Genomic DNA, 26,027 nt, shown 5'->3' on the forward strand with positions numbered 1-26,027 from the left:
TCTATCTCTCCAGTCCCTCAAAATACAATTTTTAAAACAATCTGGTAATCTGCATAAAAATCTCTAGAGCACCTACACTGAGTCAGGGATTCCATTTTTGGGGTTAATAAGATCCCTGAGCAAAAGAAAGAATCAGTGCTGCACAGGTATTGTCTGGGAAGAGGGACTTCAATTGAGAAAATGCCTCCAACAGACTGCCTGTGAGAAAGTCTGTAGGACATTTTCTTGGTTGATGTTTGTGGGATGAACCCACAGGGGTTCATGACCGTAACAGCCAAATGTCACAAGACACAGGAAGATTTACAATCCCATCATTTCCTCAAAAATCATTTATAGTCTCAACAAAAAAGATTTTAATCTTAGTTTTAAGATTTAAATAAGTAAAAAAAAGCACATTTTTATTTATTCATGTGGTATGTGTGTGCATGTGTGTGTGGGGTGGTTACACACTTGTCAAAGTACTTGTGTGGAGGTCACAGGATACTTTACAGCTCCTTCCTTCAGGAATGGAATTCAGGTTGGCAGGCAGGGAGCAGGTAATAATTTTTCCTCTGCTTTCTTTATATATAGGGGCCTCCCTTTGGAGGGTACCACCATTCTGAGGGGCTTCCGTTCTCAGATAACCCTTCCTGGGAATGCTCTCATGGATCTGCATCTCTTGTTGGTTCCAGTCCATCGTGATTAAACATCAAGGACAGACTCAGGGTTAAGAATTCTCCTGCTGGACACGGTGGACTCCCAGCACTTGGGAGCTGATCAATGTGCACATCCCTGATGTTCACATCAGCTCCCAGGTTCTTCAGCCTTCCAATCAGGACTGAAGGCCACTGGCTCTCTACGAATCTTCCAGGCTTTCAGCATCAGATTGGGGCTGCCGAGGCTTCTGGATTTGGGGGCTAAACAGCTAGTTAGTGTCCTCAGCTTCCCCGGTGTGCAGATGGCCACCGTCAGACCACCCAGTCCCTATGGCGCAAGTCACTCTATCCCTTTGATTTTTATTTGATTATCTAGTATATTTATTTATTTTTGGTTTTTCAAGTCATGGTTTCTCAGTGCCCTGGAACTTGCTCTGCAGATCAGGCTAGCCAGATCTTCCTGTCTCTGCCTTCTAAGTGCTGGGCATAAACGGATGTGCCACCAAACCTGGCTATGATTCCCTTTTATAATCCACACAAACTCATATTAATTTACCACTCCCCTTCTTGTGACTATCTGGACTTCTTTCATTTCAATAATGGGATAATGACATAAATCCAAAATGGGTTTCACTTTACAAATGTTCTGATTAAAGAGTTACTAACATAAACTAACATTTTTTTAATATACAAATATTTCACTAGTCACTGAACCATACTACAAAATAAACAAAAACAAATCGAGATTGTCCCCACTACTGACAAAAGATTTTCAGTTGTATGTGTGATTTGTTAATAGCTGACAATTTTGAAAACTGATCTAGGACTAGATATTAGGAACATGCCACAGGTAAATCTAAGAATGGAACTCAACAGCATGCCACTCCAAAAGGAAAGCAGCAAGTAAAAAGCAAACAACTGGCTCTCATGTATTTAATTGTACATTGTTGCTTTTTTTTAAAAAAAAAAAAGAAAGAAAAAAAAGGGGGGGCATGGTCTAAAATGCCTTGAAATTAACAATGAACACTGTTCTCTTGGGGATGGAAGACAGTGCACTGGTTACGAGTGCTCACTGGTCTTGTAAGGGACGGATTCAGTTCCCAGTCCCCACACTGCCAGTAACTCCCCCTCCTGGGAATCCAATGCCCTCATCAGATCTTTCTGAGTGGCACTGCACTCATGTGCTGGGCTAAAGGCCTTGGAGGGAAAGGCGTCACCTGTCACCTAATTTAACCCAATGGTTTACTTATATACACTGCTAAAATGACCTGCTCAGCATCTGCCAGTAACAGAGTACCCTGGGGCAGAGGGGCTATTTCCTATAAAAACATTTGATGAACTGAAACCCATCATCGAAGCCTACTGATGACAGGTCCCTCCTGTGCTGGGACAGAGCTGGTTCCCTGTAATCATGACAGAGCCTGGAGGCAGTGGCTGCCATCTCAACATCTCTTTTTTATTTTACTTATTTATTTTTAGGTTTTGAGACAGGGTTTCTCTGTGTAGCCTTGACTGTTCTGGAACTTGCTTTGTAAACCAGACTGGCCTGGAACTCACCGAGACCCGTCTAGCGATGGTTCCTAAGTGCTGGGATCAGGGTGTACATCACCACTTCTAGTTTTAAACATTTCCTTTGTTTGTTTGTTTGATTTGGTTTTTCGAGACAGGGTTTCTCTGTGTAGCCCTAGCTGTCCTGTAACTCCCTCTGTAGACCAAGCTGGCCTCAAATTTACAGAGATCCGCCTGCCTCTACCTCCCAAGTGCTGGAATTAAAGACGTGCACCACTACCACCCAGCTAAACATTTCTTAGTATAAACCTGTCTCTCCAGTTTCTCCCCTATCTCTATTTTATTCCTCAGTTTCAGCAAGATCAGACAAGCCATTAAATGATACAAAAACTCACTGTTGTTAAAGCTCGAGGATACACAGACACGTAGACAGGCGTGCACGCGCACACACACACATACACACACACATAAGGTTTCACTATGTGGCTTTGTTTCGAGATCTGATCTCCCCAAGTGTTTTTGTGAGCCAGGGAGACCTTGAATGTGCTTCAATCTTCTAGTGTCAGGCTCTGCAGTGATGGAATTACAGGCATGTGCTCCCATGGCAAACCAAAGATACACATTTTCACTCTTACATGCACACCCATGCCTTAAAAAACATCCCTGCATAGTTTACGAGTACCCCAATGACAAGGACTGCGGTACCCACTATGAGAAGGAGGCCATCATGAGCATGAAGAATTCCATGGGTGTTGTTCCCAGTGCCAATAAACAAAGCCACATGAAAGACCATGCATGAGCAGGGAAATACTTACCAGCTAAAAATTAACATGAAAAACAGTAAGGGTTCCTTGATTCCACTGCAAGCTCTCTTTTGATACAATTTCTAAGGCAGGAGAGGTTGCATCTGATAACTTGCTAATTGCAGACTTAGTCAGGGGCACCTTTCAAGTGGCTCTATACACAGTGAAGCCAATGTTAGTCACAGACCTCCCTGCCTGGAGAACAGGAAGGCCCACTAGCCCTGAAATATGCCAGTCTATTCATTCTCCCCAGGAGGACCAAAGGTTACTACAGATCTGTATGGGGCAGTTCCGGCTCTTCTCTCTAGCAGCACAGAATACTACCCACCTCCAAAAAGCATGTCTTCTAGAAAAATTCCTTCTAGAACTTTATAAACAAAAATTCCTTTCTTCCCTCTGCTCTTCCCCACACACCCTGAGACCATAGGCACAGACTGTTCCAGGAATTCTCTGGGTCAGAGGAAAGGAGGCAAAGTTGCCACCCAAGAAGAGTTAAGATCAATAAACAGTGTCTCCAAACAGAGTGAGTGGAGCCAAAGTCAGCTAATGAAAGGTAGAGAAGCCCTCTAATCAAGCCCATTTCCTTCTGGGTCTGTGCTCTGCTTGCCTGAGGCTCCACTGCCTGCCAGCAAGAGGAAGGCGGGTAGAAGCAGACCAAGGCCAGACCTACCCACAAGAGGTGCTCCTCTTGCCTGTGCCCTCTTGCCTCCCTACAGGACAGAGAAGGCCCACCTAAAAATGCAAGAGGGAAGCAGAGGGATGGAGGCATGGACACACACATTCCTGTAGTCCCTGGATTCTAACAAAAGTGGGAGAAGAGGCTGTACCCTGAGCCCACAATATCCAGCACCCTAACAGACAGAGTTGGCAGCATTAGATGGAAATGATGATAGCCAACTGTGGATCCTATTGGCCACATCAAGCCCTGGTCAGGGGACAGACCTACTGACAAGCCCAGGAACACGACACTCCGTTCTCAGGCACTCCCACTTTAGTCTTCAGGACACAGCGCCAGTGCTGCTGCAACTCACAGACACCCACAGCCCTAGCCCTGCACCACACAAGGTTCTGCTTACTTCTGTCTCTCCTGTGTCAGGGTGTCCCCTACGGAAGACCCCAGTTTAGTGTTTATGTGCTCACTAGTCCTCTACAGAACAAAATGTTTCATGCCCAACACGGTAAACAGGAGCTACTTCAAGTCTCCACCCACTTAGAGCCCAACTGAAACGCTTTTTGAATAAAAGGTCATGGGAGCCATCAAAATTGGTGCACATAAAAATCCAGTCTTGGGGGCTGGAGAGATGGCTCAAAGGTTAAGAGCACTGCCTGCTCTTCCAAAGGTCCTGAATTCAATTCCCAGCAACCACATGGTAGCTCACAACCATCTGTAATGAGGTCTAGTGTCTTCTTCTGGCCTTCAAGCATACACGCAGAAAGAATAAATAAGAAATATTTTTTTAAAAAAATTTTAAAAATCCAGTCTTGCGGCTAGAGATAGCTCAGTGGTTGTGGTGGTTTGAAGAAAACGGACCCCAAAGGGAGTGGCACTAATAGGAGGTGTGACCTTGTTAGAGTAGGTCTTGTTGGATTAAGTGTGTCATTGTGGAGGTGGGCTTTGAGGGCCCACACCTTTAATCCTAGTACTTGGGAGGCGGAGGCAAGAGGATCTCTGAGTTTGATGCTAGTCTGACTATAGGGAGTTCCAGTATAGCCAGGGTAACATAGAAAAACACAGTCTTTAAAATATAATTAATTAATCAATATATATAAAATGGACTAATTTGTATCTTAAACTAGGCAAACACTCATGGCTGCTGTGATAGAGAGATGGCTTGGTTGCCGTCCACGGTCACTGAACTAGAACTTCTCCTCGTCGACCTGAGGCATAGGAATTGTCCTGTACTGGAGTTGCCATACGCAATGTTCTGGTCTACCTTGCCTGACATTAGACAATGAGAGCTCCATTTTGGAAGGGGTCCCGCCCTATACCTAGGAGGGAGAAATGCAGCTAAGGGACCAGGAAGACTGAATGAGGCCTGGCTGGATTGCCAGCACCTCGCATGCAAGAAAATCTGTATGGATGCTCCAGTCCAGTCTGAAGCTTCTGGGTGGCTGAGCAGGTGGAGAGGCTCCAGGGACACACGGACCCTCTGTGTCCCTTCCCATCTGCGCATCTTTCCTCGCCTGCCTCCTTTGAGACGCCCTTTAAAGCACTTTACTTTTAATGCGAGTGTTTTGCCTATATGTGTTTATTTGTGCAGATATGAGTGCCGGTGCCCAGAGAACAGAAGAAGGTCCTGGAACTGGAGTTACGGACAGCTATGAGATGCCACAAGGGTGTTGGCAATCAAACTTGGATCCTCTGTAAGAGAAGCTAGTACTTTTAACTGTTGAGCCATCTCTCCAGTACCACTCCTCACCAGGCCAATAAATCTCAGGGGGAAAAAAAAAAGAAAGAAAGAAAAGAAAAAGAAAAAAACCAGGCATGGTGGTGTACACCTCTAATCCCAGCACTCCTGAGAAAGTTGTAGGTGGATCTCTGTGAGTTCCAGGCCAACCAGGTCTATATACTAAGATCCTGCCTCCAACAAAACAAAACAGCCAACGTCAAAACTGGTAGAGCAGTCTGTAAACATTTTCCCACTGTTGTTACATGGGCTACTTAACTCATAAATAACTCTAAGTAGAATTAAAACTCTTTGGTGTGGGTTTTTAAGAAGTCATTCTTAGGGGCTAGCAAGAAAGTTCATTGGGATGACCTGGGTTCAATCCGTGGAACCTACATGGAGAAAGGAGAACCAACTTAGAAACACTGGCCTCTGAGCTCCATACATGTGCCACAGTGCATTAATGTATGCAAGTGTGCATGCATGCACATACACATCACAACTGTGGATTTTAATGAGGCATTTATTGTTTTTATTTTGCTTATTTATTTATTTTGGTTTTGAGGCAGGGTTTCTCTGTGAAGCTCTAGAGTCTATCCTGGAACTTACTCTGTAGATCAGGCTGGCCTCGAACTCACAGAGATCCCCTGCCTCTGTCTCTCGAGTGCTGGGATTAAAGGTGTTTTTTGCCTTCATGCATGTCTGTAAGAGGGAGTCAGATCCCTTGGAAATAGAGTTACAAATAGTTGTGAGCTGCTATGTGGGTGCTGGGAATTGAACCCAGGTCCCCTGAAAGAGCAGCAGCCAGTGCTCTTAACCATTGAGTCAACTTGCCAGCTCCAAGTGTGGTTCTTTCTAAAGCAATCATTCCTCACATAAAATGCAGTCATCATGTCACAGACACATGTCACTCAAATAACAATTTTTAAAGAATTATTTATTTATTATGCATATAATATTCTGCATGTAGGCCAAAAGAGGGCACCAGATCTCATTACAGATGGTTGTGAACCACCATGTGGTTGTTGAGAATTGAACTCAGGACCTCTGGAAGAGCACTCAGTGCTCTTAACTGCTGAGCCATCTCTCCAGCCCCTCAAATAACATTTTAGGATTCAGAAAGCTTATTAAAATGGCAATAATGAGTAAAAGACACACTCAATATAAAGGTACTGGCAGAGACTGGCAGAGACTGGGAGAGAGGGCACTACTCATTTGAAAAGTAGAGTCCTGGAAGGGTAGTTCACCTCATTCCCGAGGGCTGGGAGACTTCTGGGAGGTCTTCTGAGTTCTGAAGGATGAAGCAGTCTCCCCTAGAATTCAGCTGACACCTATAGTCAATACATGACCAATCACAGTGCTCATCTGCCTAGCAAGAGGAAGCAGTCTTTTCCACAACAGACTATGAACCACCAAGTCTTCAAATACACTAGTCTCATTTAAACCACCACATGGAGAAAGCATAAGTTAAAAGTGATTCAGGATAGGACCTGTATTTCCACAGTCAGAATCAGTTTCCTACAGTTCAGTGCATAAAAGAAAGGTTAACATCTTAGGTGGCACTGGAGATTTATAAGACAACATACAAAATGAAGTTCATTGCGTCACGAACTGTTGTGAAGGTATATATATTGCCGTGATTGATGTAATAATAAGCTGAATGCCAATAGCTAGGCAGGAGGTGTATGTGGGATTTCCAGGGAAGAAAAAGGAGAATTGAGGTGCACAGGTAACACAGAGAGGAAACAGGAGGTGCAAGAGGGAAGGGAGGTAATACCATGTGATAGAATGGAGATTAATATAAGTGGGTTAATTTAAGTTATAATATCTAGTTAGGAACAAGGCTAAGCTATAGGCCAAACTTTCATAATTAATAAGAAAGAAGTCTCCATGTCATTATCTGGGAACTGGCTGGAGGGAGAGAGACTCATTACAATAAACCATAGTGTTAGGAGGTTCCATAGACTCCTGAGAGTAAACAGGGGCAGTCCCGGATGACCTGAGAGTGTTATTGCACAGGGAACCCAAGAGCAATGGTGGTGTGGATTTAAAAGCAGAGAATTTGGCTTATTTTCAGTGACACTATGGGATCTTAACTCAACTAAGAAAGAATTATAATGGCACCGGAATTGGACTAAATGACTCAAAGTCAAAGGATGAAGGACTTTCAGCACAGAAGAAAACGCAAATGACATTTTGGCAATCCGAGCATTTGGTAACCAAGGGAACAAATCTAAAGGTAGAATCAAGTTTTCTCATTCACAAACAAAACAAAACAAAAAATAAAACAATGATATTAAGGGCTGGAGAGATGACTCAATGGTTCAGAGCACTGGCAGCTATTCCAGAAGACTGAGTATGAGTCCCAGCACCCATATGGCAGCTCACACCTGTCTGAAACTCCAGTTCCCAGAATCTGGCACCCTCACACAATTGTCTATGCAGACAAAACACCAATGCAAATGACATAAAAATAAGTGGGTTCCTACCAACACCTGGAGTTTGGACAAGTTCTAAGAAGAAGAAGGAAGGGAGGGAAGAAAGGTAGAGAAAAAAAGGGGAGGCAGCATCAGAACCTCTGGAACTAGAGTTACAGAGCAGAGTGTGTGTGCCTGCACCATGTGTGTGCGCCTGAGTGTGTGTCTGCACCATGTGTGTGCGCCTGAGTGTGTGTCTGCACCATGTGTGTGCGCCTGAGTGTGTGTCTGCACCATGTGTGTGCGCCTGAGTGTGTGTCTGCACCATGTGTGTGCGCCTGAGTGTGTGTCTATACTATGCATGTGTGCCTGAGTGTATGTCTGCACCATGTGTGTGTGCCTGAGTGTATGTCTGCATCATGTGTGTGTGCCTGAGTGTATGTCTGCACCATGTGTGTGCGCCTGAGTGTATGTCTGCACCATGTGTGCGCCTGAGTGTATGTCTGCACCATGTGTGTGTGCCTGAGTGTGTGTCTATACTATGCATGTGTGCCTGAGTGTATGTCTGCACCGTGTGTGTGCCTGAGTGTATGTCTGCACCATGTGCAGGCAGTGCCAACAGACCGGAAGAGGTGTTGTATCCAGGTATGGGAACTACAGGTATTCACCACCACACTTGGAAAATACACTACCTAAATAATGCAACTAACCTCTCAATCGACTTGGTGGCACATACCTTTAATCCCAGCACTCAGGAAGCAAAGACAAGTAGATCTCAGTGAGTTCAAGGCCAGCCTGGTCTACAAGGTGAGTTCTAGGTCAGCCCAAGATGCACGACGAGACCCTATCTCAAAGAAGCAACTAAGAGCTGGAGAGATGGACTGGTGGCACCTACTGTTCTTCCAGAGGATCTGAGTTCAGTTCTCAGCAGTGAGGTCAGCCAGTTTTGTTTTTTGTTTTTTTTTTTTTAATCACCCATAACTCCAGCTTCAATTCTTCTGGCCTCCTTGAGTACCAACACTCTAGTGCATATATTCGCACACTTCAGAGACACACATACATAATCAATAAAAGCAATACGTCAACTACCATTTCAATGTTAAGCCCATGTCACTTGGCACCTCTACAGGCCACAGGCCGATTCCTTTAGCTGGTTTTTACCCTTCTGTTCACATCTTTCTGAGCTGGTATCATTTCTCATCTAGAGTCACTATCAACTCTTTAGACTCTCTTTACCTTCATGATATCCTCTTAAAGGAACTCACCTCAAAAACCTGACCAGCTATTTCACTCCAAGACTACACTAAAGTCCTCTCAACAGTTGAATGCCTCAGGCACATGCTATCCCTCTTATCCTGTCTAGACACTTGCCTTCCATGCTCTCTTCTGTTCATTCCGACTTCTGTCTCATTGAGTCCTCACTGGAATCCTGGGCTATCCCAAACACCCTCCCACCTCTGGGTCTTTGTGTTATTTGAGATGACATAGCCCCATTCACTTGCTCCTTGTGGCCATCAAATTTTTTTAAAAAAACAATATTCATTTTATGTTTACAAATGTTTGCATATATATGTATATAATACATACACACACATACACCACATGTGTACCTGAGGAAGCCAGAGAGGACATCAGATCCCCTGGAACTAGAATTACAGATGGTAGTGAGCCTCCATGTGGATGCCAGGAACCAAACCTGGGTATCTGTAAGAGCAGACAGTGCTCTAAACCACTCAACTGTTTCTCCAGCCCCTGTATTCATCAAGTTTTTTGTTCCAGTGATACCTTCTCCTTGATCTCCTTGTCGTGACTCCCCTGGTAGAGCCCTATACACCAATCTGTAGCTCCTCTTCTACTTACAACTGTCCAGTATTCTATATTACAGGTATTTGTTTTCTATACTGGTTTTTGTTAGCTTTGTTTTTTTAAGACAGGGTCTTACTTTCTAGCCCAGGCTGGCATTGAATTCATGACCCTTCTGCCTCAGTCTCAGGATTAAAGGTACACACTACACCCAGCTCCATATCATTAATTTTCCATTCACTCATTTTTAGTAGTCTGTCTGTCTGTCTCTTCTCTCTTTGGTTTTTCAAGGCAAGGTTTCTTTGTGTAGCCCTGGAACTCACAGAGTTTAAGGCTGGCCTTAAACTCAGAAATCCACCTGCTTCTGCCTCCTGAGTGCTGGGATTAAAGCCATGTCATGGTGGTTTGACTTTTTAAAAACCCTGGATATGTCAGGTGGTGGTGGTACATGCCTTTAATCCCAGCACTTGGGAGGCAGAGGCAGGTGGGGGAAGCTAAGCTGGTTTAAAAAGCAAGTTCCAGGACTGCCAGGGCTACACAGAAAACCCCTGCCTCGAAAAAACAAAAACAAAACAAAACACAAAACTCCCTCCCCTTATTTGAATTCACTCTCCATTAAAATTGGAATTTCTGTCTGCCATTGACTTATAAGTATCTTAAACCAGTTCCTAAATATCTGTTACTTGAAGAAATGAAGGAAAAGGTATAGGGAGATGGCTCAGTGGATGAAGTGCTGTGGGATAATACTTCTGTATGCTGTGACTATGTATTGTTCTCATTGGTTAATAAAGAAGCTGCTTCAGCATATAGCAAGGCAGAATAAGGCCAGGCAAGAAAGCCAAACTGAAAATACAGAGAGAAGGACGGAGTTAGAGGAGAGATGAGCCAGTCACTGGGGAGGAGAAGCAAGATGTGCTAGTGAACAGGTAAAGCCATGGAGTCATGTGGTAAAACGTAGATTAATAGAAATGGGCTAATTTAAGTTACAAGAGCTAGCTAGTAATAAGCCTGACCTATAGGCCAAACATTCTGTAATTAATATAAGCTTTTGTCTGATTGTTTGAAACTGGGTGGTCAGGACAACAGAAAAGTTTGGCCTCTGCTTACAATAAAGTATCTACCATACAAATAAGAGGATCTGAGTTCAGGTCTCTGACACTCATGTAAAAACCATGTGTTGCAATACGAGTCTGGGACCCAAGAGTGGGGGTAGGGGTGGGGACTGCCTCTAACCTGTAAGCCCATGGACTAGTACTTTCTGAGATGCTAAAGGCTGTTGCTCATAAGTTGTTCACAAGTCACATGTTTTCACTTTCCCAAACACGCTTGGCTGACCCAACAGCACTGGATGTGCTTAGTCATAAGTAAGCAGGAAGTTTTTCAGGATGTATGCTTGCTCCTGATTGGATGAAAATAGGAGGTACTTAGTCTTGTGAATTTGCCTTCATATAAGCACCTGGACATTTTATGGCAACCTGGAACAGACTGGCCATATTTTATTAAAGCTTGCTTCAATTTTGGTAGAACTAACAACACCTATAATCTTAGCATGCAGGAGGATAAAATGTCCAAGTTCAACCTCTGCAACAGAAATCAAGGTCAGCCTAGGTTATGTAAGACCTTAATAAAATAAGTAAAATAATAACACCTACACTTCTAAAGATCCAGCTAAAAGTCATCCACTTCATCCTATCTCCATGCCATGACTCTAGTCCAAGCCTTCATAATTTCTCCTGTGATGTTCTTACTGTGATGGAGCCTCTTCAATCTGCTCTCTTTGATTTACTTCCTAACGTAGGTGTGGCCTTGTTGGAAGAAGTGTGTCAACAGGGGTGGTGGGCCTTAAGCCCATACCAGGCGGCCCAGTCGCTCTTGGCCCATGGATCAGGACATAGCTCTCAGCTACAGCTCTAGTGCCGTGAGTGTTGCCGTGCTCCCCATATGATGATAATGGACTAAACCTCTGAAACTGTAAAAAGGCCTCCAATTAAATCTTTTCTTTAGAAGAGTTGCCTTGGTCATGGTGTCTCTTCACAGCAACTGAACAGTGACTACTAATAAGACACTCACGATGTGACACCCATACATCTTGCTTTCAGCTCCTCTAGTATGCCTTTCTCTTTGCTGCCTCAAGGTCTCTGCATATGAATTCTCACTCGTTTCCACTTCAGTTAGCATTCCTATTTAAAGTAGTCATCTCTTTTTAGTTTATATTTTGTTATTTGGTTGTTTGCTGTTTTTTGGTTTTTTTTAACCTTGGCTTTTGCTTTACTACTCTAAGCTCCATGAGTTCTTTCTGGAGAAGTCCACCACATACCAAATGCAGTTCCTTTCCCCCGTGAGATCTGCCATCCTTCTGCTGCAATCCAGCTGGAGCACTGCTGGCACGTCAGTCTGTAGGGCAAGGGGACCTGAAAACTTCACTTTGGCAGCCTAAGCCATGATGCCAGATAGACCAGAACCACCTCGGGCTTCTGTGTGGCACACCCAAATCTACATGGAAGAAAACACCTGCTAGAGCAGTCACTACCAAGACCCCTGCCAATCAGAAGCGCTCCACTGCTTGCCTGATATCTCACTTCTCTAACAGCTGAGTCTGAAGACTAAACAGTGCTTACGCTGGAAGCATGGGCGGCACACACTCAAATTCTACAAAACCACTTTGCGGCTGGAGCCAGAAGAACATAGCACCCTCCCCACAGCCTACCTGTCCGTGCACTCAGCAGGTCAGCAGGACACACAAATTGTGTTTTATTAGAAAAGACACCAATGTTTCAGTTAGAAAGTGCTTTGAATTGGGGTTCAGGAAGGCATACACAAACAGTCTTTCAGGGTATCGCCCCAAGGGATTTATGCCTAAATGAGAATTTCTTAAGACTCTTTATTAAATCATTGCTTTGCTTTGCTTTTTTTTAAAAAAAAAAAAGGTATCTCAAAAAACTAGGCTCTAATTACAGGTTAGAGTGTGGTGGCAACTAGGTCCATTGAAGACACTTCAGCAGAAAATGACTTTAAACATCCAACAGCTTGTTTTAAAAAGGAAACAGGTATGGTGGTGCATACATGTAATTCAAGCACTGGACAGAGGCAGGAAGATCAGGAGTTCAAGACCAGTCTGAGCTGTAAGAGACCTTATCTCCATTAAACAGTCAACCAAAAGAAAACAGTCTCAATGACTACTTTCCCATAAACTCTGAATCACCAAACCAGCTATTTCTCCAGGTCTATTAGGAGGATTTCTTTTTTCTTCTTTTTTCTTTTGGTTTTTGGAGACAAGGTTTCTCTGTGTACCTTTGGAGCCTGTATTCTCACTCTGAAGACCAGGTTGGCCTCGAACTCACAGTGATTCTCCTGCCTCTGCCTCCCGAGTGCTGGGATTAAAGGCGCGTACCACCACCGCCCAGCTACTATGGGGATTTCAAAGTAGAGTCTTTAATCTCAGAGGTTTAACAGACTGGAGAAAATGCTCGGCAGAATCAGCACACTGGTTATACTGAAGAATCAAGTACGGTTCCTAGCATTTGTGCTGGTTGGTCAAAACTGTCGAAATTCCAGCTCAGCAGATCTGATATCCTCTTCTGGACTCTGCAAGCACCATTCCCATGTTATGTAATTAGAAATAAAATAAAACTTTTTTTTTTAAACTTTTTATTTTATGTTCATTGGTGTGAAGGTGTCAGGTTCCCTGGAACTAGAGCTACAGACAGTTCTGAGCTGGCATGTGAGTGCTGGGAATTGAGACCAGGTCCCCTGGAGGAGCAGTCAGTGCTCTTAACCACTGAGCCATCTCTTCAGCTTCCCAAAATAAACCTTAAACAACAACAGCAACAACAACAACAACAGCAACAACAACAACAGCAACAACAACAACAGCAACAACAACAGCAACAACAGCAACAGCAACAACAGCAACAGCAACAACAACAACAACTTAGTGGTTTACTAAAAAAGAAAGTTTGGTGTCTACTTAGATAAAGCTGTGAAGGTCCCCAAACCAGAGCTCTATTTGCAAAAGAAGAAATATTAAATACCCATGGCTGATTATCAAGGTGTGAAGCAAAGTTAGAAGACAGAGGCAGAACCAACACTGTAACTGGGACAATTGAGTCTGCTCTGAAGTGGCAGCTGGGCCCAATGCCAGGTACAGTGGCCCAGGGTACTGAAGCTGAAAAGATGTTCTACATTTTAAACTTTTGTCTATTTATTTGATGTACATGTGTGTTTTATCTGCATGTATGTGTCTGATGCCTGTGTTGGATCCTCTGGAATTGGACACATAGACTGCTGTGATGGTTACCATGAGGGAGCTGGGAAGAGAACTTGGCTCCTTTGAAAGAGCAGCAAATGCTCTTAACCACTGAGCCTCAATGCTCTACATTTTAGAATCTGTGACTCCAGGGCTGGAGAGACGGCTCAGCAGCTAAGAACACTTGTTGCTTTTGCAGAGGACTGGAGTTCAATTCCCAGTGTTCACGTGATGACTGACAATCATTTCTAAGTCCAGTTCCAGTGGATGCAACAAGCATGCACATGGTTCACATAGATGCACGCAGGCAAAACACATAAAGTATATGTTTTTTTAAAAAAGAATTTGTGACTCCAAATATTTATCGAATAATACTTCACTAAATGAAAAGGGAACAAGGGAACTAGAAAAGGAGACCTTCCCAAACATAAAATCCTGAGCCCTGAAACAGTACTAGCCTTCAAATTGTCTGTAAGAGGAACAATTAGCCAGATTTTCAATATTTTTATATAGATCTGCACAAACCCCACCCTCTCCCTCTCCAAATACTCCAGTGACCCTGTCTACATGCTCCTGCTCTATTGGCTTACTACAGGGGACAGAACGGAGCTCTTGGCTGTGGGAGCAGATCTCAGCCTCTGGGCACAACTTCACAGCAGCGGTTCTGTAAACACAGGGAACATGAACTGGCTTCCCCAGGCTTTACGACAGGATCGCCCAGTCCACATTTTTGAGAGGGGCCATAACTCATAGTCACGGAGGGGCCATAACTCACAGTCTGAGATCATGAAGCTCCTGCTTCCTCACCAAGGCCCTTTCTAAAAGACCCAGCTGACCCCAACCAGTATGGCAAGGACGAAGTAAATGGAAAGCGCCCCAAGAAAATGAAAACCCAAGTCTCCTTGGTGTTGAGACTGAGTTCCAACCCTAAAGAGCCAAATGAACAGTGTTAGGGAAACGCCTGCCAATGAATCTAGCAGAGCATTTTACACCCCGCGGGGGAGAGGGGGGCTCAATTTCTCCATGGCACCAGTAGCTCCAGTCTTATGACTGACACTTCAAACTGACAGGGATCTCATGAGTACAAAAATAACGGTCTTTTTCAAAGGAAAGATTAAATCAAAAGGAGAAAAGGAATCTGTTTTCCAGCGTAATTCTGCCATCCTGGGACAGGGAAGGAATGCACCTCCTGTGGAATCTTCCCACACTCCTGAGTAACCAGCAGAGGCACGTCCCATACACTCCCGAATATCTGAGCTGGCAAGAACAAGTGTTATTCAAAGACCTCAGCCCTGGGACAATAGCTCCTGTCAGTCAACTACAGTTCTCACGTCGCTTTCTGTTCTTCGACTCATTCCAAACACAAATCACACCTGTGAGGTACCTGAGAAAACCACACCAATGGATTCACACACTGGCACAGTGATTTTGGACAGGTACCAATACGATTTTTTTTTTTTTTAAATTTTGAGACAGGGTCTTTTTATGTAGTTCTGGTTGCCCTAAACTCTCTATGTAGATCAGGCTAGCCTAACACTCACAGAGAACCATCTACCTCTGCCTCCCAAGTGCTAGGATTAAAGATATACTTCACTAAACCCAGCTACAACTTTATTGTCAATAAAAAGACTTAGATGACCATATGATCCTGAGAATTTACACAGTAGATTTGATAAGGAACCTAAGACACCAGTAACATATGCTTGAGTCCATGCCAAGAAGGCTTCTGTGAGAAGGCAGAAACCAGCCGTCCATCACTTACCTGAAGCCAATGGTCGAATCCACTCTTTGCTATTTAGGTCGAGCCTCCAGAGGTCATTGAAGGCAGCATTGCAACTGCTCTGAGTACAGCCTCCAAAGACATACATAGACTGATTGGCATCATAATAGCACGCACCTACACGGGCGGGGTGGAAGCAAGAAACAAGTGACTGCAGCTTAATTAGAGGTACTTTCAATAACTTAAGCCATTATTTTTTCAAAACTCTAATATTCCACATGTTCAACAACTTCTCTGTACCAGACATCAAATTCTGATCTCCACATGTTGTCCTCAGATTGATCAATATTACATTATTCTTGCAAAGAAAGTCCAGAGAAAAGCTATGATGAGCATTTTTTAAAGATTTATTTTGAAAATTTTTAAAGATCTATTTTTATTTTATGCTTATAGGTGTCTTTCTTGCACGAAGGTAATGTGTGCCATGTATGTGCAGTGCTCGTGAAGCTGAGAAGAGGATGCTGGATCCCCTGGAACTGGAGTCGCAGTTATTAGTTGCTGTGTAGATGCTGAGAACTGAACCCAAATCTTCTGGACGAGCAGTCTGTCGGTGCTCTTAGCAGGTAAGCCATCTTTCCAGCTCTAGATATCTTAATTCTGAGCACTAAGCAAACTAACAACGACATCATGGAACAAGATGGCAATATGCATTCAGATGGCGGCTGCTCGAGAGTAAAACTTCTTTGAGTCCAGCTATATCACTATCAAAACTGCATCCTGTGTCCTAGAGCAAGATGTTCTTCCTCTGTCTTCCACTGACTCTGCTCTAAGTTTTGTATTTTCAAATGAAACCTAAAGCACAAGTATTTATATGGAACACAACTGTGGAAACATTCTAACCAGTGCTGTGAAAACCACAGAGGCCAACGTGACTAAAGCAAGGTGGGATTTCATGAAGTGAAAGTACAGCAAAGGAAACAGCAGTTCAAGCCCAAAGCAACCAAAGGGAAAAGCAGAAAGCTATTGGACTCCTAGGCGTGCTGGTTGGCGTGGACTAAATCAGGGCAGTAGGAAATACTGGAAGAGAACGGTTAGCAGTCAGTTATATCACCGGAGCTTTCCCGAGAAACAGAGGCAAAGAAAAGGGCTAAACCCAGAAAGACCTAAGACGAGAGGTGGGAAAGCTGAACTCCGCCGACATCTCCCGGAAGGCTCATCCAGCTGCTGTTCTTAGGAAGAGATGAACACAAGCCCTGCAGCCTCATGTTTACCAGCTGGGCTTGGGAGAGACTGAGCAAAGCTCTTTGTGTCTACATCATGCCACACAGATGAGTTACCCCTCATTTCTCATATGAAACCAATAGCCGGTGTCACATGAACTGAAGGACAGAGTAAAAACAATGCGGAGTTCTGAGACACTAGTGCTTAGCTGCAGGGATCACCAGCTATCTGCAGGTGCAGTTCAATCTCACGAACCACTACTTTCAGGTCTCTTTTCAATTACAACGCCACTTAGTCAAGTCAGAAAAAGGGAACCGCTCCTACACCGCACCCCAGCCTGTCTCGGCTGCCAGTTACAGTTATAGCAGCGGTGTACATTAGCTCTGGAAGTTACCAGTTCTCTTAAATCAGTGGGCTGTCAGGCAGGTAACTAGCTGAATAAAGCTGCGTACTTTAGTAGTTGCCCCAGTAATGACTGCAGATGTCACAGCAGTAATGATAAATGCAAGGTTGTCACAGACTGACTACACCTCTTGTCCAGCACTCATGGCAGGGATATATGGAGCTTTAAGGGTTCTGGTCTGGTCGTCTTCTTTGAGACAGAGTCTATGTAGCCCTAGTTGTCCTGGAATTCACTCTGGAGACTAGGCTAGTCTAGATCACATAGAGAGTCACCTGGCTCTGCTTCCTGAGTGCTGGGATTAAAGGTGCGTGCCACCACACCTGGCCTTTAAATGTTAACCTGTCTATGGATCCTTGTTTTTGGTTTAAAAATAATTTTGAGCAGCTGAAGTAACAGCTCAGAAGTTAAAAGCCCTGATTGTTCTTCCAGAGGACTGTGACTCAACCCTATACCCACATAGAGGCTCCCAACATCCATAATTCCAGGTCCAGGAATTTGACACTCTCTTCTAACATTCGAGGGCACTGCATGCACATGGCCCAAAGACATACATGTAGGCAAAATATCCATACAAATATAATAAAATAATTTAAAATCCTTTAAATAGTAATTTTTAAGTTCTATCTAAATGAGTTACTTTGTCTTCACACTAAGAAATCTATTTTAAAGTAGAGTCTAGCTGGTCTAACAGCTCAAGTATCAGGCTAGTTAGCTCCTGCCTCAAAATAAAATAAGAGAAAGTAATTAAAACAAATAGAGCAAAAAGTAGAGTCTAGAAAAATCCCATTGCTCACATTTGCTAAGCACTGTAAATAAGAAAGAACTAAGTTAAAGGGCATGGGAGGAACAAGGAAGATTCCTGGGGCTACATCTGGGTCTCTATTAAAGAAACTCACCAGCTCCAGGTTATCTTGCTCCCACAAAGACAGGGTCTCACTATATAGCCCAAGCTTGTCTTGAGCTTGTGGTGATTCTCCTGCTGCAGCCTCCTGAATATTAGGATTACAGGTATGGATTACAAACCTGGATTCCCTCAGACTTGGAATGAACTAGAAATTCCAATGATGGAGCAATCATGAAGAACTAACAGTATTCTAGAGCTTTTGAAATACAATATTTATTACAATGGTACTTGATAGAGCAAATCTGGGTTAGCAAAATGGCTCAGCTAGTAAAGGTGCTTTCCAACAAGCCTGATGGCCTGGGAACCACATGGTAGTGCACATGCATGTGCACGCACGCACACACGCACACACACACACACACTAAATAATAGATAAGGCAAATCTCTGATTTCCTGTGAGGATAGTCAAGGCTAGTTTAAGTTGCCAGAGTCTATATACAAACTCTTAGCAGCAGCTTCCTTCATAGTAGCAAAAGAGCAGAGTGCCTTTATTTTTCAATGAGATAGCAAACATTCTTCTCCTCTATTTGGATTGAAAACTCAGCCAGTTGGGCCCCATGAGGTCCTTCACATGTATTTTAGTCCTATACTAAAATAGGGCAGGCTGCATTTTCTTGTTTCTCTCTGAACAAAGAAATGTTTTTGAAGTAGGAACATGGGGCCCAAAGCTAAAGTACTAAGAGTCAAGTGACACACAGCTGAGTTTCAGTGACCACTGGTCAAGTATTAGTGAAGCTGGGAGTAAGGGAGTCAATTTAGAAAACAATGTTTAGGACTGGAGAGATGGCTCAGCGGTTAAGAGCATTGCCTGCTCTTCCAAAGGTCCCGAGTTCAATTCCCAGCAACCACATGGTTGCTCACAACCATCTGAAATGAGATCTGATGCCCTCTTCTGGCCTGCAGGCAGACACACAGACAGAATATTATATACATAATAAATAAATAAATATTAAAAAAAAGAAAACAACGTTTAGAACTCAGATAAAGCAGAACAAGAACATATCACACTATCGGACACATTGCATACAGTTTGAGACAACATGCTCATATAAAATGAATTCCAGGCCAGTTAGGGCTACACAGTGAGACTCTATCTCAAAACCCACAAAGAAAATAGAACACTATTTTCTAATATTTCTAAATATTCTAATAAACATCCCATTGAACTCTGCCTACAGCTTGTCTTTACTGGAGACACTGAAGTGGTGATAGCAGTGGGTGAGCAATTCTCAGTCTCATACAACTGTACTTGCAGTTGTAGTTGCAGGGTGGAGAACTCAAGTTCTCCACCCAAATTCTGGACCTCTGGAATGTCACCACACTTAGAGCTCATGGCAGTGTGAATACTGCACTGCGAAACGGAGAAGCTCTGTGCTCCAACCGTTAAATCTCCACATTTGTCCCAAGTAAGTTCATGTGTTCTGTGAACAGCTATGACAAAGAGACCTATCTCAAATTGTCAACAGTCTCTATTCAAAGACAAACCACACAGCCACAATCTAACCGTACACATGCAAGTCAACAGTTCTTCACAGACCAGAAAAGTCTCCTACTGAACTACAATCATCTCAGGAGCAAGAGCTTCAGGAATCTGGATTTCCACAGTACCTGGGACAATTCCCAAATGTTCCCTGAGTGAGCTGCACACTCTAGCTTTGCAAACTTTCAGATGTTAAACTCTCTTTTGTTTCCCCACTGTCACCAGGGAAAGGCCCTGAGGCATTTATCCCATGCAGAAAGAGACTATGCTGTTATGTGTCTCCCATCTACAAGCTGGGACATATTTGATAAGGTCTGTAATTACATAACTCAGGACAGGCGAGGGTGGTGATCCAGCCTGGGCCTGCAGATTCCTGCAGGTGCCAGATCAGCAGTGTGTGGAACTACCTGACTATATGAGAAGTCTAAACACTTCAATGTTAGGGATTCTCTACAGTAATTTGACTAGGGTATTCTCCATTAACCAAGGTTGGCGTGAATAGACTTGCAGACATTCACTAAAGATTACAAAACTAGCCTTTTCAGTACCAGGCTTTTAACATAGGAAAGATCTTGTACTGAACATATATTTGTTGTGTCTACGGCCTTTTAATTTTTTTAAAATTAATCTTGTGTTTGTGTATGTATGTGTGCGCGTGCATGTCAAGGCAGGTGTGTAGGAGCCAGAGAACTTGCAGGAGTTGGTTCTCTCTTCTGTGTGGGTCCTGGGAACTGAACTGAGGTCTTCTGTGTTAGTGGTAGGTGCCTTTCCCTGCTAAGTCATCTCATTGGCCCATATTTGTTGTGATTAAGCCTACAAATCTCAACAATTATTAAAATGTCTTCATACTGATGTGGATACTCCAACAGAACTAACGTTACAAAGGAACTGTTAGTAGATCTGCTCAGGAGACATCAGGACACATAAAACAGAGCCGCCTCCTAAATACCCGAAAGCACAACTTTGGAGTCAGGATGTATTAACCAGTCATTAGGCTCCACTCTTACAACAAAGGAGGCAACCCTGACTTACAATCGGCCATTAGGTCCTTCACCATAAGAGTTCAAGGGGGCAACACAGGTTCACAACCAATGTTACGCCCTGGCCTGCCACATAGCCCCTCAGTTCTCTTTTTGAAAAAAAGCATTAATTCTGCCAGGTGAGCAAGATGACCCTGGGTAACAACTATTCGAAAAATAATGACACTGGTGTACTAAAAATAACCTTGGCAATACCTTTGCTGTGCAGATCACCCATCTGCCTAAGTGACCAGACTTGCAGTCTCCTGACTCTATTTAAATTATTCAAAGTGTAACATGGGGCAGAGAGAGAGGTTTACAGATGACAGTGTATGTGAAATGCATAAGCCTAAGGTGTGTATGAGCTAGAGAAATCTATTTAGGGCTGGTTCTTCTTTGGTCATTAGCCAGAGTCTGGCATTCATTATACTAAAGAGTTTTTCCTTTATTAATCTCTATGTACATGAAGTGCTTTCTCATTAGAAAGGCATAATTCTAGAGCTAGCTATGAACTAGGTGTTAATAAGTACAAGGGTGTCTCCGATGTCACTATCCTCAAGTACACAACCACATCATACTCACATTCAACAGCCTAAACAATGTTTTGACGAGTGATCCGACTAATTTTTCAGCAACCTATAGCATCAACAGTATTTGTTACGTACATCTTACAAACAAACTGAGTAAGAAACCCGAGGAACTTGGTCTTTGCTACTGACAGAGCTTCACTGGCGGAGACAACGTAAAAAGGAGAGTGCAAGTGTCAGAAGGGCAGAGGGACGGTGCAGTCTCCTCAGTGGAGGGCTCAGGGTAGCACATGAACAGCATGTCTTATTCTGTCCTTATAAGGAGCAGGATCTAGCTTAGTTCCATCCAGCTTGAGATGAAGAGAAGGAAAGAAGACACTTAGAAATGTACAGGGGGCAGGGAGTACTCAGTTCATGTTTGCTTTGCTTGAGGCTTGGGGTTTAACCTCCAGCACAAGAGGAAAAACGAGGGCTATATTGTGATGGTGTTGAGATGTAGTATCAGATTATGGGTTAAGAGTGACAAGAAAAAAGAAAAGGTTTGAGGCAGAACAGAAACTTGGCCTTTTGTTTTCTGATTTACACAGAATCTCGAGTAGCCCAGGCATATCTCAAACTCACTAAATAGCCAGGGCTGGCCTTGAACTCCTGATCCTCCTGCAAGCATGCACCACCACAGCATGAGGTGCGGAACTGAGGGTGAGTCCAATACCTCATTTAAGATGATGGTGACATTCGCTAAATTAAGAAAGGGAAAAAAAATTGGAAATAGGGGGCCACTGAGCTCTACTTTTAGCTAACTGAATATGAAACATCTAGTATTTCCATAGTAACAAGTCAAGAATTAAAGATGCAGATCTTGAATCAACATGAATTAGGGATATGAAAGAAAACTGAGGGAACAAGAATAGATTCACAATAGAAAAAGGAAGGTGCCGGGGGGGGGGAATTAAACCCTGAATTTTCTTTTAATTTTAAAATTACATTTAATAGCCAGGTGGTGGTTGCACATCCTAGCACTTGGAAGGCAGAAGAAGGCTGATATCTTTGAGTCCAAGGCCAACCCGGTCTTCAGAGTGAGTTCCAGGACAGCAAAGGCTACACAGAGAAATTTCCTGTCTCCAAAAAAAAAGTTCTTTCTTTATTTCCTTCCTTATTTATTTATTCTGCGACCTTAAATAAGAACATGTATGCCAAGGTGCATGTGTGGAGGTGAGAAAACAATTTTTGGGAATTAGTTCTCTCCATCTACAATCTGGGTCCTAGGGATAAAACTCAGGCTGTCAGGCTTGGTTGCAAGTACTTTTACCTGGTGAGCCTTCTCACCAGTTCTGGAATTCTTAGTTTTTAATCTATTTTGCAAGTTGCCCTTTTCTCTGTAATGGTCCTTTTCAGTTGTCAGTCAGCTGGGCAGTGTACAGGACACATGGAAAAAACAGACCAGAAGAAAAACGACATAGGATTTTTTTCCCCCACAAAATTACCTTGTGACTCTTTCTTGGATTTCAAGCAGCATGATGAGCCACCCCTGCCAGTGGCTCATAGTAACATGGCCTCTAATCTCTGGCTGCAAGGTCCCCAGCAGTGTGGGGGTAAGAAGCATCCCCTTCAGAAGCCGAAGGCCTCCAGTGCCGCTGCTGCGGTGGCACAGCTGACTAATGCATCCAGACTCACTCCTCCCTCACTGTGGGACAGGCTCAGGACTAGGGCAGAGCTCAGTGGGAAAGAGCTTGCTCTCAGCAAGAAGCCCTGACATTGATCCCCGGCCTTGCAAAATCCAGAGCAACAGTCTTCAGAAGCTCTGTCAGCACCTCTTCCTCTATCTGTAGCAGTAACACACACTGAATCAAATATGGACCCTGGCAGAATGTCATCCAGTCTAGCCATTCTGAATCATGATCTGCAAACTCCATAAACAGTTGAGAACATTTCAAAACTCTTTCAAAAACAGCAGAAATGATGATAGCACTTGCCTTCTGCTTCTAAGACAGGGTTCTGCTAAACAGTCCAGCTGGTCTTGAAACTCTCCTGCCCCCGCTGTCCTGATAGGCATGCACGCCACTTCTCTCTGTGCTGGCAACGGCACAAACACCTCAGAAGCACTGGGGTAGACTACTGTTTCAGCATGGATCAAGGCAGTACCACTAAACTATTCTCTTTTCGCCCATTATACTGATTGATTGATTGATTCCCTGGGGGGAAGGGATCCATGCCACAGCGTGAATGTAGAGATCAGAGGACAACTCACAGTTAAAGGACAACCAGCAGGAGTCGGTTCTCCTCCACCATGTGGGTCCTAGAGATGGGATGCATGTGAGAGCTTGACAGTGAGCTCCTTTACCCACTGAGTCAACTCACCTGTCCTCAACTACTTTTGTAACCCAGGGTCTTCCATGGTCACACACTTACATTTTTGACTTCAGTGAGTCCCACAGGTCTCAAAAATGTCCTTCTTCGAACAGGATAGAGCAGCACAAGTAGAAAAGCAGCTTTTTGAGAGTGGCACACGACACTTTACCTGCCTCCCTGGTCTGTTTTCATCTAGCCTCAAAGCAATAAACGAATCATAACTATTTCTGAACATCTCCAGACGTATAGCAATCTGGGGTAGGTAGCACTGAAGGATCTTCACCTCCTGGTGTTTACAACCCCTACCGTCCTTGTGTAATCAAGGGATTAGAAAGGAAGAGATGTACTCACTTCAAAGATCATGAAGAGATACCCTGGCTTCCTTCCATCTTGGGTGCCTTCTCTCAGCACCTGCTCTACAGTACGCAGTACAGTGTGTCTGGCTCTAGCTAGACACTGAGGCCTCCTTTGAAGAGATCATCCAGTCCCAAGTAAAGCTTCAGGACAGGGAATCTCTGGATAGCAATTATGGCCACTCTAGGAAAATCCCTAAACCAGAACTCAGTACAGCATCTCCAAGCCCCACACCTTCAAGGACAAGTTAAGAGATACTGTTTTAAGCTGCTCAGTCATTTTTATGACACAGGCAATAACTACAAGCTCCTTCCTACCAAAAGCTCAAAATATAACCAGGTATGGAGGCACATGCCTGAAATCCTCGCCTTCAGGAGGCTGGGGTTGGTGGAGAATCAAATGAAGAACATAATATAAAATTAACAAGCCCCAGCAATTCATTTGTCGAGGTGTCAGGGATTGAACCTGGGCCTTGGTGGACAAGCACTCTGCCATTGAGTTACACGTCAGCCTTCACAACAAGTTTAGGCTCACTTTTCCCTACTCTGTTAGAAACTCTCATTTTACATTCTCTTAATTAAAAACCAAACAAAATGCATGCCCCCAAAACACAATCATGGGCAGTGTGGGACCTGCTTTCCCAATATGGATACTCACTGTGGGAGAAGCGCTGCGTGATGGGGGTTCCGGGATAAGGGTAAGTCCTGCTCTCCCACTGAATGTTTCCTTCCTGGACAGCCTTCATAAAACCATGGTAACACTGGTGGGCTACACCTAAAGATGAACAAAGTCAAAGGCGTCAGCTTGGATACCTAACGTGTGTGTGTGTGTGTAGAGGGATCATTAAAATTTTATCTTCTAACTGCTCTATCACTTGTATAGGCCATAAATGTTTTGAGGAAGTCCAAACTTCTCTCATTTTCATTCAAAGAAAAACGAAATCAAGTAATGTCAAAATTGAAAGAACTATATTTTACCAAGGTACAGGAGATTCAGAGATGTGTGCAAAGTTACTAAATCAGCTCCTATGATAACCCTTGTCCACTCTCAGTTATATTCTGTGGCAATAAAGATAATTGGTAGCATTTACTACAAAGCAAAGGGGCGGGAGTAATTTATCTTTGTGAAGGAATACAATGAAGCAGTATCTGTAATGTAACAGCTGCTCAAAAAGCTCTGCAGTTAGAGCAGGAATCCTCCAGCTTAAGCAAGAACGTACGAGATTATTATATAATAGATTATGAAATGTTGAGTGTGTGTCTGAGGACTGTGTCTTAAAAGGTAAGAGCTTGGGTGGGCTGGAGTGATGGCTTAGTGGTTAAGAGCACTTGGCTGCTCTTCTAGAGGATCCACGTTCACGTCTGAGCACCTACACAGAGACTCAGAACATATGCTTCTGGCCTCAGTAGACATCAGGCATACATGTGTTACACAGACATACATGCAGTCAAAACGACCATACACATGAAATAAAAATAGCTAAAAATTAGGAGCTTAGGGCTGGAGAGTTGGTGCAGTGGTTAAGAGCACTTACTGTCCTTGCAGAGGACCCAGGTTTACTTTCCAGCATTCTGGGTGGCTCAAAACTGCCTGTAACTCCAGTTGCAGAGGATCCAATGCCCTCTGCTGGCCTCCACAGGCACCTGCACACACATGGTGCACATAAATACACCCAAGTTGCACACACACACGTATAAAATTAATAAATAACTTTTTTTAAGTTATGAGTTTTCCAGGCACAGTGGTACTATACCTTTAGTTCAGCAATTAGAAGGGCAGATGCAGGTGAATTACTGTGAGTTAGAGGCCAGCCACACTACATGGTGAGACTCTAAACAGGTTGAGAGCTTTACTCCAAAGGTAAATATATGACATTATATACTTGTCTAAATTTATAATATGGAGATTACCAAGGCTGAACTCTGATATAAATGATGGTCTCTGGGTGGTGGTGATCTTCCAATACAGGTTCTTCAGCTGCAACAAGGTACCAGTACCGTGAGCAGTGCTGACAAGAATGGAGGCTATCAGTGAGCAGGGGCATAGGCAGAAAACAAATTCTGTGCTTACCACTAGTGATAGTGAACCTAAAATTCCTCTTTAAGTAGAGCATTAGGCTAAGCTGAGATGTAGGATGATAAGGTCAAGTCTAGCCTGGACCATACACAAGGAAACCTTGTGTCAAAAAGTATGTGCTTATGCAGTGGATTTTAAAAAGTAAAAGCTTCATGCTTGTGGAACAATCTAGTA

At 43.6% G+C, this 26,027-nt stretch overlaps 1 protein-coding gene across 4 annotated transcripts in view; it reads right to left on the minus strand.

Annotated features, from left to right (window-relative positions):
- The window catches only part of Fbxo42 (F-box protein 42), a 64,592-nt gene that overhangs the window by 14,555 nt on the left and 24,010 nt on the right, over positions 1-26,027 (minus strand). For 3 of the 4 annotated variants that reach the window (XM_048426668.3, XM_085690342.2, XM_085690341.2), the window contains 2 exons: positions 24,435-24,551; positions 15,563-15,697 (listed from right to left, as the gene is read on the minus strand). In XM_048426668.3, coding sequence (XP_048282625.3) covers positions 15,563-15,697; positions 24,435-24,551 — 252 coding nt within the window. Of the gene's footprint in view, positions 1-15,562; positions 15,732-24,434; positions 24,552-26,027 lie in introns of those variants that run through there. The other variant, XM_048426669.3, reaches the window with a different exon arrangement.

Source organism: Myodes glareolus, chromosome 6, assembly GCF_982192425.1.
Source record: "Myodes glareolus chromosome 6, mMyoGla1.1, whole genome shotgun sequence".
Taxonomy (NCBI): Eukaryota; Metazoa; Chordata; class Mammalia; order Rodentia; family Cricetidae; genus Myodes; species Myodes glareolus.